At 42.2% G+C, this 17,687-nt stretch overlaps 1 protein-coding gene across 17 annotated transcripts in view; it reads left to right on the forward strand.

Moving 5' to 3' along the window:
* Positions 1–17,687, forward strand: part of TSNARE1 (t-SNARE domain containing 1) — a 553,318-nt gene that overhangs the window by 243,582 nt on the left and 292,049 nt on the right. For all 17 annotated transcript variants that reach the window (XM_075415477.1, XM_075415474.1, XM_075415475.1 and 14 more), the window contains 2 exons: positions 2,453–2,527; positions 4,082–4,138. In XM_075415477.1, coding sequence (XP_075271592.1) covers positions 2,453–2,527; positions 4,082–4,138 — 132 coding nt within the window. The remainder of the gene's footprint in view (positions 1–2,452; positions 2,528–4,081; positions 4,139–17,687) is intronic.

Raw genomic sequence — 17,687 nt, forward strand, 5'->3', positions numbered from 1 at the left:
GAAAAATTGCTAAGTTAAAGGAAGAATATTTAAGGGCTGAGGGAAATAGACACACCGACAATTATGGTAATATGAGGAATAAACTTGCCGCTCTCTGTTGGCATCACATAAGAAGTTTTTCTGCTCCCTGGTCAATTAATTTAACAGATTTTATTTTTTTAACTCTTCTTTCCTAACACTGTGCAGTTTAAGTAATTAAACATACAAATTTTGATGTACAGCCTGTAGCCCTCCTCCCTTATATAGAATAAATAGTACTGGTGGGTATTGGCTGCTGGTCGGTAAGTCTCTCTTGGGGATCTGGATAGCATTGCAAACTTTCCTCTCATAAAATTTCTCACAGCATGAAAAGCCTCCCATTATTTTTGAGCTTTATAGTCAGTCTTTTCCCATCCATTATTCTGTGCATTGCTTTGCGTGCACACACGGACAAAAAAAAAAAATTTTTCTTTTCTTTCTTCCTAGTTTTCCAGCAGTAATGCACCACCAGCAAGGTGCACTGTGGAATTTTCTCTGACTTCCCTTGAATCTCCAGGTGCTGCTGGAGCTATTGGAGTCAGGATTCCCAACTGAGCAAATTGATAGTATTTCAGGAGCAAAGATATTGGTGTAAGTGGATCAGTGTGATACATGGCAGGAGACTGATGTAAAATAGCACATGTCTATTTTAGGGCCTGCTATCTAACTAACCTCAAAGGACGTAAATAGACAGGCCTATCTGGAATTCCAGGTTTTTGTAGGAGAGCTGCTGGACCACTAGATCAGTTCTCCTGGGTGGCAATCTTATCTTACTTTGCATATGTAACAGACATAAGGCTTATAGACCTTTATATGTGAAATGAGAATAATGATACTCTCGTTGTTCTAAAAACGGTTTTAAAACTTTGGATGAAAAACTGTAAGACTGGGATATTCTTCCGTGTATGAAAATACTACTATTAAAAATTAAAGATGTTTATCTCATCCTTTATAAAATTTATTTTTGTATTCTTAGGCAGTTGTCTGAAACAACTGAAATTGCTGTAAAGTGAACATTTCTGCTCAGTAGCTCTAGAGTAAATTGGGTTTTGTTTGCTACCTGTTTTTTAAGGTGATGCCCCACTTCCTCACAGCTCATCACCCTCTGTAAAGCCTGAACATGTGAGCTCCTGCACACCTGAAGTCTAAGATCCAGGGGGTAGAGCAGTTCCAGGAGAATTTCCATTGCCTAGGGATTAGCCTGACGCAGTTTGCTGTTTGAATCCAGTCATTCCACCTGAGAGCAGCCATTTTGCATCATATTGGATAGTTACATCAGGCTAGACTGTGGTCTTCCTTCTGAGAACACTTCTGTTTAGAACATAGATCAGTGTCTTGCTGGGGCAAGCTCCAGACAGAAAGGTGGTGACATTTGGGTACATGTTTTGGAAAACATGGAGATAAGCTGGTTTCTGACGATCAGGCGCTAGGCCAGGCAGAAGGAAGTTTGTTGTGGCTGATGGACCTCTCAGGTCAGGTAAAACACCCATTGCCATCAAATGAGGTGATGAACTCCATCATGGGTTATCATCCAAATAAAGGACTTTTTATAGGAGGATCCGTTGGCTTATCATCTCCAGCAGATAATCTGAGGCTGATTTTTTGTAAGTAGAAGCAGGATTCAGTGCTACAGCCATGTCGTTCTTCTGATGGCAGTAAGGTATTCATCTGCTTGCATTTCAAAATCTTTAAGTACTGGTTGAGAGGGGACCTTATAAATGCTTATAAATATCTGCAGGGTGGGTGTCAGGAGGATGGGGCCAAACTCTTTTCAGTAGTGCCCAGCGACAGGACAAGGGGCAACGGGCACAAACTGGAGCAGAGGAAGCTCCAGCTGAACACGAGGAAGAACTTCTTCCCTCTGAGGGTGACGGAGCCCTGGAACAGGCTGCCCAGGGAGGTGGTGGAGTCTCCTTCTCTGGAGATAGTGAAGACCCGCCTGGACGAGGTCCTGTGCAGCCTGCTGTAGATGACCCTGCTTCGGCAGAAGGGCTGGACTAGATGACCCACAGAGGTCCCTTCCAACCCCTACCATTCTGGGATTCTGTGATTCTGTGGTACTGGAGTGAGACCCGCTTCATGCAGTAAGCAGGACAGCAAAATCGCCCACTATATATCCCTGCCACAGAAGGCGTCCAGCTCAGATAGTGGACCACACAGTAGTCATGACTTGAGTGCTATCTTGAATATCCAACGTGACACATTTTTAATTGCTTCGGCCTGAAAGATCAAAGCATCTTGTGCTCACTTCCTATAATAAAATCTCGTGGCATCCTGGCAGCCCCAATGAAATTGGATTTTTAGAATACTCATTGTGCCCACGTTGTTCACGTGGTGTCTCCCACCAGGACTGTTTCTCATGGTCACAGGCAGAGTCTACTACTTGATTTATCTCTACAGATCTGCTAACCAGGCCTCTGTTTTTCCAAAACAGCAAGAGCGACTTCAGCTGGACAGGCTGAAGAACCAGCTGTCAGATGCCATCCAGAGATATGGAGCTGTGCAGAAGGTGGGGATCTCTCTTGCTTCTACTGTCCCATATGTGAGTTTGGAAACACGTTACATGGGAGCAAGTGTGGCTCCCAGGAGCGTGGGGCATCTCCATAGAGCTGCTCACGTGCAGTTTCCTCCCTCTTTTCTTACTTTACCAGTCAAGCTGTGTATCGTTACGTTGGAATATGCACAAGCATGCGACTGCAGAACAGTTCAGCAGCAACGGAAAAGAAAAACAAGTGTGCTTTTGCAAGCTGTGTATCTGCTAGGAGCTTCAACGGTACCCCTAGATTAGCCAGGACTTTATTTTGGTGTGTCTCCACTGTCAGGGGAGAAGGAGAATGGATTGCGCAGTGCCCCTTTCACCTTTTCTGTTTAGAGAAAATGTGTGGGCAATATTTAGCATTTAAATGGTAACCCACCTTATGGCTCTGCTGTGTTCTGTGGCTTTGCCAGAAGGTTTCCAAACACATCTTCTAGGTTGGACCTGTCATCAAAATCAAGCTCTTTAATGAAATAAACACAACCTGAATTCCAGCGCTCTCATTTGCTTCTCGCTCTCCCACTTTACCCTGGGGAGGCTCTACTGATGAGCAGATTTGCTTTGTTTTTGAAGACTGTACTAATGATTAAATTTACCATCCTGAAACTGCTTCTCCCCCCTGCAGTAACAAATTTAAATATATATTTGGATTAGTTGAACCCTATGCATCTACAACCTGGACAAACTCTGGTTTCTTTTTTTATACTACTTTAGTGATTTTGACCTGTGTCTGCAACACATAGGAAGAAAAAATTGTAATTGCACAGGTGTAATGAAATTTGGCTGGCAACATACACTTAATAATGTATCTTTATTTAGAAACACTCTTTACTGATTGGTTTTGCAACACTTGCTGCCTGTGGTTTCAAAATAAATAAATACATAAATAAAAGCACATAAAATTGCACTCAACACCACGTATATTATGTAATAGCATATATATTATGTAATGCATTATCTCTAGCGCTATCTGGCATTTTTAATCATTTCTCTGTCCTATTCAAAAGCCGAAGTGCCATGTCTTTAAATGAAATAACTTCATCCCATTAAATGAGAAGTTGGAAGGATTCAGGCTCCACCCCCATATACACACACCTTTTTTATGCTTTTTTTTTCATGTTCATGAGTACAATCCATCTCGACTGTACATGTAGGATATTTTTTTCCAAAACCTGTCATCAATTCAGAAGTGCCAGAATTAGCCACTGCAGTTTGTGAATGCCCGGTTGCGTCAGGAAACCAATCTGAGTGGTAAATTGCTACTTATCCACGTCCTAGCTGTCATTTTTTAAATGCATGTTTCAGTTTTGATAACCTTGTCATTCTGGAAGCTTTGAAGACTTTCAGCTACTGCAAGACCAAACTTTTCAAGATGGTTATACTCCCTTTTTTTTTCTAAATAAAAAGACTTTTTTTTCTATGTCCTTTTCTTTAACAAGCAGAAGAAATAGCTTCATATGATTCCTTCCCTAAATATTTAGATGCTGTTTTCTCAGCCATTTTCCTTCTTATTTTCCATTTTTTCAGAAAATAGCAGAGAAATCCAAAGCTTTGCTTCCTACTGGGCAGAGAAGTACCAAACAGGTAAGTTGATGTGTGTCTCTGTGTTTAACAGAACGTACATTGCTAAAAAAAGGTCTGTTTTTGAACCCCACTAATGATGCTGAAGGGCATAGTGCTCACCCACTGCCTATGTTGAAGCCAGTGAGATGGTTTTCAAATAGGCATGTATGACGTCTTTGGAGGTGGAAGATGCAGGACCCAGGAAAAGAGACGTGTGTAAGACCTGTTCAATTATTCTCTGCTTTTCTGTTCTCATGGGGCTGTTTTTCCACTCTCGATGGAAGTTTTATCTACTCAAATGTATCAAAGTGCAGTTCTGCACCCCCTTCCGTGGGAGCTGGGCTTGTAGGCTAACTGAAATCACACTCCAAGTTGAATTTCATAGGAAGAAATGAGGGGAGTTTATATCAAACCTCTGTCCTCAGTTTTAAGAGGAATTATGTGTTTTGTGTTCTTCAGCTAAATTACACTGTGATTAACTATTATATACATACACAAATAGAGACTTTTTTGATCCATATTAGGAACTTTGTCAGTGAAGAAATATTGTATGCAATCAGAGTATGTACATCATAGTTTTGTGCATATATTTAGTTTCATATGTACATGTATATATAAAATATAATTAACTGTAAGTGTGCCTGTGCACATTGGTAACATGATTAACAGTGTAAAGATATACATGTATATATATATGTGTATGTATGCATATGTGTGTAGTCTTTCACAAATAGTATGCAAAACACCACGTATTTAATTACTAATGCAAAATACTATGCATGTGATACGTGCATGTGTAAGTAATCTCCAAAGATTTTAATGAGGGGTTTGATGCCAGGCGATCAGTTAGCTGTAAAGTCCAGCAGAAATTAGGCTGGCCTTTCACGTCCTACACACTACAAAGCTTTTAGGTATTTGCAGCTGATATCATGCAACCAAAAAGTAGAACTCTATGCTTAATTTCAGTGATTATTTCTGATATGCTGGATGGTCTTGTCTTTTCTTTTAGGGGGAAGTTATCAGGTTTTCTGCTTTCCTAATGAATCTTCATTCCCTATCTTGTTGTGCCACCTGGTTTTCTATATCCTCCTTAAAGCATATATAAGAAATAGTTATGCTTTGCAACATTAATGCTTCTCTGTAAAGAAGGGTGCAACGATTCCACCAGAGATCCTACCATTAGGGCGAGTCAGTGGACCAGAGCTTGAATATTAGATAGGTTTCAACCAATTAGAATTCTGTGTCTGACCTTCTTGTTACTTAGTTGGTTTTAGGTGGTAGTGCCAATGAAACTAAGGCCTTTGTGTGCCCAAGTAAATGCCTTTGCCCTTATTGAGAGATCCCAGAGTGATTGTGCACAGATGTTGCTTTTCAGCTATGCGCTTATAGAAATGTTACAGTTTATTTTTGTCCACCAACTGGTGATCTGTATTGAACATGGGTATTGTGCATGGTCACAAATGGCATATTCCTGAATGGTGGCTAAATCCACCAGACGTCAAATGTTTACTGGTTTTGATGATTGAGCTAAGAGATAAGGGGGCCTATTTTGTGCAAATCAGCTGTAAGTTGTTTTCATGACATCTATATTACATCACTTACTGTGCTTTTAACCAACTTTGTTAGACTACTGTTGGTGGAGTGGATTGCAGAGGTGGGAACAGCTCTGGTCTTACCTGGACTACCACATGGTTGCATGGCAATGACTGTTCCATATGATGTGGGAGACCTCTGCCCTTTAACCAGTGCTAACAGGATGAAGAAGGCTAATTATCGCATAGCTGTTGTGCATTCCTGCACCTGGAGTAAGCCTGGATGCAATAAGCACTTTTGGTATATTGAAAAAGTTTGATGACTCCAAAACCAACCTTCTCTGGAAGGGAGAAGAGATTTAGTGGGGGAAAAAAACAACATGTCACACAAAATACATCTTGGAGGCAAGTGATGATGGGGTTGAAGGTAAAGGGAGGCTGGAGGAAGAAGAGGACAAACGCCTTTGCCTTATATCAGGTAAGAAGCCAGCCCACTAGGAGACTGTAGCAGTAACAATTTGGTGTGGGTCAGGCAGCATCAGCAGAAATTGTGTTAACCTGGGTCAGCTGCAGATTGTTTCTCCTTGTAGCTGTAACTTAGAAGTGAATGCTGTTGGTGAGCTGCGGTGCATTATGAAGGAGGTTGTAGTATGGCCTTGGTGAGCTGCTTCTGACTCAGAAATAGTCTTGATCTTGCCCAAGAGCATGTACTTTTCAAGCAGTGACACTTGCTTGGACTGGGGACACAGAAGGTTTCATGCAAATTGCTTGAAAAGGAATAAAGTTAATTCACATCTGTTTCAGCTTTCCTATATTTTTGCAGCTTCACACATCTCTTCTTTTCTTCCTCCTTCAAATATAAAAAGAGAGAAATTAAATGTATAAAATATGCGGAAGGGAATGCAGTGGTGTGATTGTTTTTTACTTATTATTATTTTTCTGGTTGCAGATTGGTCAGGACATGCAAAATTATAGTTCCCACAGCAACCATAATTTGACTGCTATGTGCATATATTAAAGCATTAAAGTTAACACCCTGTACAGTAATGCAAAATGCTACATATGTTCAGGGGACCTGATTTATGGGTCTTGTGAGACTGTGTGGTGAACTTCTTGACTTGCTGCAGATCCAGTTTTGATTCAAATGCTGCTGTCCTGCAGGGCTTTGTTTTGTTTATGCTTTAATTTATTACAGGAAATTGTAAGAGGTTTGAAGAATACCATTTTGCCTATACATGTGTTCCCATAATTCTTCTCTTCTCTTCTCTTGGTGGGTGGGAAAGCTAAGATGTTTGGTAACACAAACTCTGGTAACTTCACTATAGAGAGTAATTGATTCCCTAGATCCGTGTAACAGGTAAAAATTGGAAAGTGAAGCTTCAGGAAAATTATTCTCCTGCCCATCATGGTTTGCTGTAAGTACTGTTTAATTGAGTTTATTTATAAAAGCAAAATAAAGGCATTGATCCAAAATTCCTTGAAGCCTGAAATTATATAAATTCTTAATCAAATGTGCTTTGTAGCGTTGTATTTGTGCGTGGACAAATTGATGTAGTTCTATAGACGTGTTACTGCATATATTGAAAGACACAACTTTTTGCTACGCTATATGATCATCGTTGAATAAGACTTGTGGGGACTACTTGAAAAAAGCCCTTTCCCTTGGATCTGGGAAAGCAATTTTAAATGTTTACACAGTGGCCGAAATGAGACCTCAGAAGCCTCATTAATGGAGTGCACAGGGGAATCCTGGAAAGCAGCTTTCCATTTATGAGAAGTGCTGTTGCAGCATGTAGCAGGGATGGTAATGTTTTTGATGATGTGGTCGCCTCCAGTTTCTGCCTATGTATGGGGCAAACATGCCTCGAATTCCACCTTCTCCCCCTGCAGACACACCTTGGTGCAAAGCAGTTGTTCCTCCTTCCAGGCAGAGAGTCCGCTGTAGGAGAGGAAATATTTCAGGTGTTCTCCAGAGCAGTGGTGCAGAGCCTGGGACAGTGTGGTCAGTGGTAGGAGAGGTTGGACAGCTGAGTAGACCTGTCCTCTTGGGCTAAGTCCATCCCACAGTGCAACAGCTGGGTGTAATAAAATATGATAATGTTCTAGTAGCACAGAGCAGATTATCCATAATATTTAAATAATAAATGATCGCCTGCAGAAAATCCACAAAATAGCCAATAATCCTTCTAAGCATAGGAGATGAAATTAATCTTTCTTTTTAATTATTTTTAATTATTGTACATCCAACTTCATTTACTTCCCATAGAAAGAAGAATATGTTATTGTGCCCATGACTGAATAAATGTAAGTGATATTAAACCCAACAGCAGTCTAGGCTGACAAGCTGAAGGCTGTGAAAGATCCGTCCCTAGCAGTAGCTAGCAGAGACAGCCCAGTTTCTGCATCCTTATGGCATCTGCAACATGTCTTTGGGCCACTTCCATCTTTTCTGGATCCTCACTGACCACACATGGCCATCTATCTTCTCAACTAATGAGGAGGAAAGTGGGTTTTCTCACCATGTAGACTTTGTGGGTGGTTCCCCAAAGGGAGTGGGAGAAGGGGAAGCACAGCTCTGTTTTAGCTGAGGAATGAATTTTAAACTAAAACTACACCAAAAATCTGAACAGGATTTTTTTTTTTTTTTAATAAGAGGAAACTTTCTTAGCAATTTTTAGAAATTAAAATTACAGTAATTGTCATAATGTAATGGCACCCCGCTTCATTTCCTGCTTCTCACGGGGAGAGGGAAGGATAATTACTGCTCTGGAACACGGCAGTTGCAAAAAGAGATGTCTTTGTTTCTTATTCCGTAAGCCTGCTTGACCCTTCTCTCAAAGGTCAGTAAATTATGTTTCTTAGGAGCACAAAAATGGGTAATAAACCTCTATTTGCATATACAAGCTTCTTTCTCCTGACTGCATCAGTTTATTCATGCTTTAAATGGACTTCCTTCTCACAGGAAGCATCATTTCTCTCTTTCTTCCTGTGTTTATGAAGTTGTTCTTTTTATGTAATTAGAGTAAAATTCTCATTTTGGGGCAGCAAGATCCAATCCTTGTCTTTATGGTAGAATAATTTTTTGGCAATAATATCTACATAAACTGCATATATGTATGTGTGTGTGTGTAGCGGCTCTAGTTACTTAGACTTCTATTTTTACAGGGTCCTTATCATGACAGATGTTGTATAACACAGCTATTAGGTTGTGCCACCCTGAGGATCTCACAGGCTAAGCAAACACCAACAGGCTATTTGGAATGATAATTAACAAGGAGTTTTTAATGCAGTAGGTGCTCTTTGTGCTGGAAGTCCAAAGCTCAGTTTGAAACTGGCTGCAACATTTGGGAGAGCTGTGATGTGTATTTTTCTTAAACGCAAAACCGAATTTCTCACAATCAAAAGACAGCTTTTGCCCTGACTTTTGGGGCATGGAGCTTTTTATTTATACATTTATCTTATTGACTCTACCATCTTATCTTAGAACTCATCCCGGTTCCTAATGTTCCAGTCTGGCTGGTACATCTTAGGAAATCAGGCCTTAGCTTTGGTGATAATGTATCTTGCATGTGTGGTAGTAATTGATATGTCTTTTCAAGGTCATTTGGTGCGCAGCTACTTCTGTGAAAAGTGTTATTTCAATAATGTCAACTTTGTTTTAAATGTCTGTGCATCCATTAGAAGCCATATTCTAATCAACCCACTCCTCTGTTCCTAGGGCTGTCAATATGGAGCATTTAAATCTCACAGCTATTTTTTCTTGACTTTGTTTAAGTGTGGGCTTTTGTTTGTTTTGTGGGTTTTTTTGAGGCGGTCATTAAAGCAATTTTTGTAAGACTTTTTTTTTTTTTTCCCTGCCTGCTTGGGGGTAGGGAAATAGATTCTGATACAGAAATTTAGTAAGTGGATGGAAAGAGATTCACACCTGATTTTCTTTGTTTGCTCCCTGTATTTCCAAGGGAGATGAAAGTTACTCTGAATGGCCCAAAGTACCGACTTTACAGTGCCTCTAATGGGTGTGAGAGGGGAAGGTCTTTTCTGCTCAGCATGCCTGTGATCTTACAAAAAAATGCCAGTGGGCTTTATAGACTTCACTATCTAACCATTAAACTCTCTGGCTGATGTGTCAGGGATGAAGCACTTTGCAACTGTAAGAGTTAAAATGAAGAATCCTCCATCCTTCAGGGCAATAAAACCTTCACCGCAGCCCTGGGGAAAATGTCCTTATTCTTCGTGGTGCTTGTGGCTCTGCGCAGATCTTATGGGCCAATGGGAGTGCTCAGGACTTCAGTGTTGCATGTAAAAACAACTAAGAAACCACCCAAATCCTACTATACCTATAAAGGAGGTAATTTGCAGAGAGTAGAGTCGTGAGCTTCCAATAACATATAGCCTCTTATTTTACAAAAGGAGAAAATTAAGAAAATCCCATGCACCAGTACAGGCTTGGGGCGGACTGGCTAGAGAGCAGGTCTGTGGAGAGGGACCTGGGTGTCCTGGTGGATGACAAGTTGACCATGAGCCAGCAGTGTGCCCTGGTTGCCAAGAAGGCCAATGGGATCCTGGGGTGAATTAAGAGTAGTGTGGCCAGCAGGCTGAGGGAGGTTCTTCTCCCCCTCTACTCTGCCCTAGTGAGGCCCCATCTGGAGGACTGTGTCCAGTTCTGGGCTCCCCACTTCAAGAAAGATGAGGAGCTACTGGAGAGAGTCCAGTGATGGGCTACGAGCGTGATGAGGGGACTGGAGCATCTGTCCTATGAGGAAAGGCTGAGGGAGCTGGGCTTGTTCAGCCTGAAGAAGAGAAGGCTGAGAGGGGATCTTAGAAATGCCTATAAATACCTTAAGAGTGGGTGTCAGGAGGATGGGGCCAAACTCTTTTCAGTGATGCCCAGCAACAGGACAAGGGGCAACGGGCACAAACTGAAGCAGAGGAAGTTCCATCTGAACATAAGGAAGAACTTCTTCCCTCTGAGGGTGACGAAGCACTGGAACAGGCTGCCCAGGGAGTTTGTGGAGTCTCCTTCTCTGGAGATATTCAAGACCCACCTGGACGAGGTCCTGTGCAGCCTGCTGTAGGTGACCCTGCTTCGGCAGGGGGTTTGGACTAGGTGACCCACAGAGGTCCCTTCCAACACCTACCATTCTGTGTTTCTGTGAAAAGACCATATCTATATAAACACGAGATCTGTATGACCAGGTACTGGGGGCGTGTCCCATTTCCTATATTGCCCAAACAACTTGAGCGTTGCAGATTTGCCTTAGCAATCCCCTATCAAGCACCTGTCATGGGATAAGCTCCCTTTGCTTGCTCGTGTCTGCTGATGTAGCTCGAAACTGCAGCTGTCTATGTCAGCACCTGAGCAAATGATTTTGTATTCATTAGCTGGGTTTTATGGTTGTTTGGGTTTTATTTTGTTTGTTTGTTTCTTTGTGGTTTTTTCCTCTTTTTTTTTAATTTTTCCTTTTGTCTGAGTGAGAAAGGACAGAGGTTTTTATGTGGGCAGAGGATGAAGGCAGGGGAAGGGTTTCTTTTGTCTGAAGCCTCCTCCACAGCAGCTCGCTGGCTTCACAAGCTGTGCTGATGCTGCTCGCCTCTACCCCAGCTCTGAGTCACTGCCGGAGCCGAATGAGCCAGCGTCACTGCCCAGTTCTGCAAGCACTTGCTTTTATGCTCACAAATCCTGGAGGGCTTTCTCTAACCCCACACAAGCGAGGACCCCGCCAGGAGGGCCGTGTGGGGGAAATGGTGACACTGAGGTTGTGTGGAGGCGTTTGAGATCACGGGATAAAACGCTGGCACAAACAGGCCTTGTTAATAGGAGAGAGCGCTTTCGCGGAGAGCATATTTATATTGTGCCCAGAGGCTCGGACAGATAACATAACTCACCTGGTACCCACATTATTATTTTTCCATAGCCAGAGAGAGCTCTGCAAATATTTTTCCTATTTCTTGTGGTAGCTGCCTGGGTAGTTGCAGTACTGCTTTGTCCTCCTAGCTGCTAAATTTAAAGGATATTGCAAACACCCACGTCTTCATGCCAAATAGGGTCATTCACAGAGAGGATCACTGCACCCCTAAAGATGGGAAAAGCTTTTCTCACCTGTTGCATTAGATCTGGTGATGGTCTCAAGGAGCGCTGGCTCCTATTTTCTGATGAGTACTGCTTTTTGTGCAGTGAGTGTGGGCAGCACATTGCTGCTTGGTCACAGTCAGCACTGCTGACATGGATGTATCTATAGCTATAGATATGCACGTCTACATCTACATCTATCTAAATATAAATATATAAAAATACAGTGGCAGGTGTGGCCAGTTGGATGGATACTCACCTTGGTCAGAGAGCTTTGTCCTTGTATGCAGCTTTTCTGGCCAGTAAGGGTCACCTTTGGCAACACTGTCAGATCTATGCTGACAGCGGTGTAAGAGAAGAGCAAATGCAGGCCAAGATCCTAGAGCCGATGAAATGCAAGCTGGGTCTATAGGACATGTGTAGTAGTATAATTATGAAAAATGAGCCGTATCAGTTTACATACTTGAATTTTGTTCACTTTACATCAGGGGCTTTTCTGCCCTATGTATTCCTTTATTCTTTCCTATGCAGGAGCCTGATGATATAATACGTGGGTTGTTTTGCCCACTGCAAGTAGAAGTGGCTCCTGCTGATGTGATGGGGATGCTCATGTGACTTCATCCACCTTCCCTCCTTCAACCCCCACCTTGTAGAAGTTTCATTGCAAGAGTCTAAATTGACATTTGCCCTGGCAAAGACCATGCAGTAATGGGAGAAACAAATGTGAAACCTTACTGAATGTGTCACCTTGGTCCAAAGTGAATGCGGCGTTATTTAATACATTTTAACCCCCCCTGTGGAGATGGATTATTGAAAGGAAGGAAATTGTGTTGTTCTAAACCCACTTTTATGGCTGCATTTATCACAAAATTAAATGCAAATGGCAATGGCATTTTCCCATGAAAAAATGTATTTGGAAATAGGTTAACCCTTGCTCCACCAGGGTGGAGACAAAAGTCATTTTTAGTGACCTTTCTAGGGCTCCATCTGATTTGTTTTCAGGGTCTCAAATGTTATATCCACCATATAAGACAAAGATATTTAACCTCTTTCACTCCTATGTAGAGGGCAGTGCTGTTACCTCCCCGATGCTGCATATCAGCTGTGAAACCCCATGTGATGCTCCAGCTATCACACATACGAGCCCCTAGGTCGACCTGGCATAGTAAGACAGACTTGGTATCTCAGACTTTGTCAACCGATAAGAATTATTCCTGATTTACTGCAAACACAAAGAAACACAGGACCAGGCTTATAATTCGGATTCTTTGTTCTGTTACTTAGTTCTGGTGCTCAGCTGAAAACTGTAATCCAGGTTTGTGTTAGTTTTCCAGATGAAGAGCCCTTTGGTGTTTTGGTTTTGGTTTGTTATGGAGTTTCATCTTCACTTTTAATGATAACCCAGGATGCTCAAATACCTTTGGAGTTAAACCATAAAGCTGGACATGTATCAGAGAGGTATAGTTTCTTTATATAATACACCAGGATCTGTTAGATAAGGCTTGTGCTGCAAATTAAGTTTCAAAGTTATTTTTAAGCTGATAGTCTGTGTGATAAATAAAATGTCTTTTCATCTAAACAAAAATGGTGATTCTCCTTTATAGCTCTCAAAAACTTCTCAATTTGAGAAGTCACCTGTGTAGCGAGAATTCCCTTGAGATTTCTTCATCTGTGTCCGACTGTCCCAAATCTGAAATGAGGTGGTGGTTCACAACATGTGCCGTGGGTAAACCCTGCCAAAAATTCCCAGGACATGATCCCATAAACAGAAATGAAGTGAGAGTTGGAATCGATGATCCTAATGGGTCCCTTCCAACTAGAGAATTATATGAATTAAAAGACTGAGCCATGAGTGTTGCTCATCACTGCTACTGTCAGGGGCAAATCAACATTGCATGGCTGGTACCTGCTTAGCATCGCCTATGTGCCTCTTCGTGTCTATAAACTCTGGATGAATCCTGAGGGGAGTGATGCAGCCAGGCTATTATGGATATTCCACTCTGGTGGGTGTTCAGACGAGCAATTTGTCATTTCAGCAGTGAGATGACAAGAATGTGTCTTCCCCTGCAGTAAAACACAGTAAGGCTTTGCAGTGTCCCCTTCATTAATCCCACTTTAATTAAAGCTATGTTACCATGATGTACACTGGAATGAGCATTAGGCAGTCGGTCACTCCGGCAAGCCTTGCATCAAATGGGTTTGTTGCAAGAGGACTTTTACCCTACTCCCTGCATCAGGGAAGGCCTCAATCTCATCTCGTGTCTCTCTGTACTCTCGGGTACTTGTAGTCTCCAGATGCTGGAAGGGAGCTGGGAATGGTAGAGCAAGGAAAGTTTTTCCCTCATAGGTTGTTTTCCCATTTGGATCATTCTGTTATCTTACACAAATGCAATATTTCCCATCATAAAAGAAAAATAAGGTTTTTCATTTTTAAAATTTATTTATTTTCGTGTGATGTGTTAGAGCCTTGTGCAAACAGACAGTTGTACTGCAGTCAGTGCAGCACTACCAAGGGGCACCGAGCGAATGAAAGCCAGCCTTCTGCCCCTGTTTCCATAACTTCCCAAAGCAAAACTCACACCACAGGCAGGAGATTCTCAAGATCCTCATTGACACAGAGACATGGGAAAGCCTATGCAGGTTATACTTCTTCACGGAGAAACTGTCTGGAAATAGGGCAGAAAAGGCTTGTTTCCATGAACCCAGTTTTCCATGGGTCAAAGCTGGAAATCTTGCTTCCAATCTATGCAAGCACTGGATCTGTTGTGAGTCATGGTTTGCATCCATCAGTTGGATAAAAAGAAAAGCTTCAGTATTTTTTTTTCTACCATTGCTCACCCTGTAAGCTCCTGAATGAAATAAAACTATCAAGATGGTTTCTAGAACCTCAACTCCTTATTACACTTCATACAACTAAATCTCTTGATCTGCAGAGTTCCTTGCTTTAAGAAGGATTTTCCCTTCCCTTCCCTTCCCTTCCCTTCCCTTCCCTTCCCTTCCCTTCCCTTCCCTTCCCTTCCCTTCCCTTCCCTTCCCTTCCCTTCCCTTCCCTTCCCTTCCCTTCCCTTCCCTTCCCTTCCCTTCCCTTCCCTTCCCTTCCCTTCCCTTCCCTTCCCTTCCCTTCCCTTCCCTTCCCTTCCCTTCCCTTCCCTTCCCTTCCTTTTTTCCTTCCCCTTTTCCCTTCCCTTCCCTTCCCCTTTTTCCTTCCCCTTTTCCCTTCCCTTCCTTTCTCTTCCCCTCTTCCCTTCCTCTTCCCCTTTTCCCTTCCCCTTTTCCCTTCCCTTCCCTTCTCTTCCCCTCTTCCCTTCCTCTTCCCCTTCCCCTTCCCCTTTTTTTTTCTGTATGGGAGGATGTTTGCATGAAGAGCTTAGTAGCGGGATTCTGAGAAACACAGTTGATTGCTCTAAAATAAAACCCCAGCAAACAAAAATAAGTAATCGAAGCATCTGCTTGCAAGCACAACCAATTTCTGGTGAGGGAGGAAGGTGTTTTCTCCCTTTCTGTGCCCAGCAGTTTGTAATTGGTTAGGTGATTTAAGGAAAGAGAGTGGGAACATGGCTTTTCTGTGCAGCAGGACATGCTGACCTCTTCTGGACACTGAGGACTGGGAAGTTTGATGGCCCTATTGTATGAGCTGCTTCGTTGACCCCTGTATTGAAGCATGATTAAAAGCACCACTGAAGAGCTGGACGCAGAAAAAAGCCTTTTCCAGCAGTTGCTGGGGATAGAGTGAGGGAAGCTGTGGATGCTGCTCGCTTCGGAGTGCCATCTGCTGGCATAGGACTCGCTTCATAGGATACAGGAGCCTTGTTTCGTAATGCTGAGATGAGAGCGGTGGTGGAGAAGGGTTGAGGAACCATCTATATTAGTTGTCAATTAACATCCTGCAGATGAGGATCAGATCTGTACAGAGTTGAGGTGCAATAGGAGGTTTTATGCCTCTGTTGAAGACGAAGTTCCTTCTTACTAGATGGTGGACAAATGCAATAAGTAACCATGTGCTACATATTCTCCGTACCAGGTAGAACATACATATTAAATAGACTTGAAATAAGTATAAAATTAATGCATTGATGTGTGTATATATATATAATTTTTCAGGTTCCTAAGGAGGATAAATTTTAGCTTTAGGTCACATATGCTGGGAAGTATTAGGAGTTTGCTGGATTTTAGTCTCAGCTGCTCTAGTGCTCATCTGTGGTGATGTTCAGAGGGCTGTGAAGGTTCTCCCTCTCCCCAGTTCACATCATTTGGGCACCTCAAAGGTGGGAGTGGGACTTGCCCATTTGTGTATCTTACTTAGGCCCCTGTAAGGTCTGGCAGGTCCATGAGTGTGTGCCTAATACATAAGAGAGGGAAGCATGGTGACATATCACTGAGTGCAGCATGGGGTAGTGCAAAGCTTCTATCTATCAGCTTAACAGGTTCAAAATCATTTAAATTAATAATAAAACTCAGCTCACTTCTGTGAGTATATATGTAATGGTGATATCAAGTGGTGTTCATGTGTTGGACGCTTGCCTGCCTGCCTGGTCAGAGTTGCCAGACAGTCTCAGGCTGGAAAAATGTGGGCCATGATGGAGGATTTTTCAGAAAGGTGGAGGGGGGAAAGGACTTTATCTTTACAGGGAACCAGATTTTTTTATTAAAAATACTGAGTTTGGGATTGGCATTTTTTTTCTTTTGTTTTTATGTGTTTTGTCCCTTGTACCTCTCATTTTACAAAGATTCATTCTTTGCATGTGGGACGTCATTTGTGTTCTTGTCCTACACCAATCCTGCCTATTTTGAAATGCATTTTGTTTTGAGCTTGATGATAGCCAATGTCATAACACTTTTTTCTCCTCCTAGCACTGCTTGTTTCTTCCAAGCCTACAGACATTGTCCCCCTGTAGAGACCTGAGTTCATACAAATTCCCTTTAATCACCCTTTTGCCTTCTTGACTCACTCCTTCTGCCCTCTTGAATCTCACTGCTTGCCAGTGGTGCTTCTTCCTTCCCAGCCTTAAGAGGCTGGAAAATATTACAGAATATAAACTGGCCACCAGAAGAAAAAGACAGGTTCAAAGATGTGTGGTATGGTGATTTGTGGTTGTGTGGGGTTTTTTTAGATGCTTTGGTAGGCCTCTTTGTTTATAAACAGGTGTTTGTATTTAAAACTTGCTATGAAGTAGGGGGAGATGAGCTGGGAAACTCTCCAGTGTTGAGTTTTAGTAGGCATCCCTGCAGGTCTCAAACACGTTGCAAATTAAGATATTTCAACTCTATAGGGAGGAGAACCCATCCCCATTTTACAGAAAAGTCAGAGGTAGGATGGAGAGTGTAGGTCGTGCAGTAAGTTATACTGAGCTCAGCAGATATGACTTTGTCACTGTTGTAAACACAAAGTGTTTGTTCCCAGAGTATTCTATGCCATGGGTTATCTGCTTTGTTATGTGTTAGTGTTTGTTTTGTTTTGTTTTCTGTGATCCTCAGAAGGAAATTGAGATTGGTGGGTCTGGAGGTGTGTACAAAGAGGAACAGGTTGAGTAGCTGTCAAAAACAAGGGCTTTTGACATACGAGGAACCTGCAGAGTTCATGTGTTTCATGGGTTTGTTTATCCACTGTTTAACGTTGGAGTATTAGGTATGGGATTGTGAGCAGACCTGACAAGTTAAGTCAGATACTTTTGGGTAGCCCCACAATGAGTATATGAGTAGAGGACCTAGGCCATGGTGTCTTCATGGTGTGGGGATTTGAGGAACACATCCTGTTGCTTTCAATAGGGTTGTGTTGTCATTGGTCGTGCTTACAGAGCAGGAAAGATGGAAGGGAGAATGAAAGTATTTCAGTGAGATTCACCTCATATGACTTCTTCTTCCAGAAAGTCATGTAGTCGTTGTAGACATTGACAGGAAGGCATTTTGCAAAAGGAGTGATGTGCCACATTGCTCTGTTTATTTCCCTGAGTTTCTATCCAGCATCATT

This window comes from Opisthocomus hoazin, chromosome 3 (assembly GCF_030867145.1).
Source record: "Opisthocomus hoazin isolate bOpiHoa1 chromosome 3, bOpiHoa1.hap1, whole genome shotgun sequence".
In the NCBI taxonomy this organism is placed as follows: Eukaryota; Metazoa; Chordata; class Aves; order Opisthocomiformes; family Opisthocomidae; genus Opisthocomus; species Opisthocomus hoazin.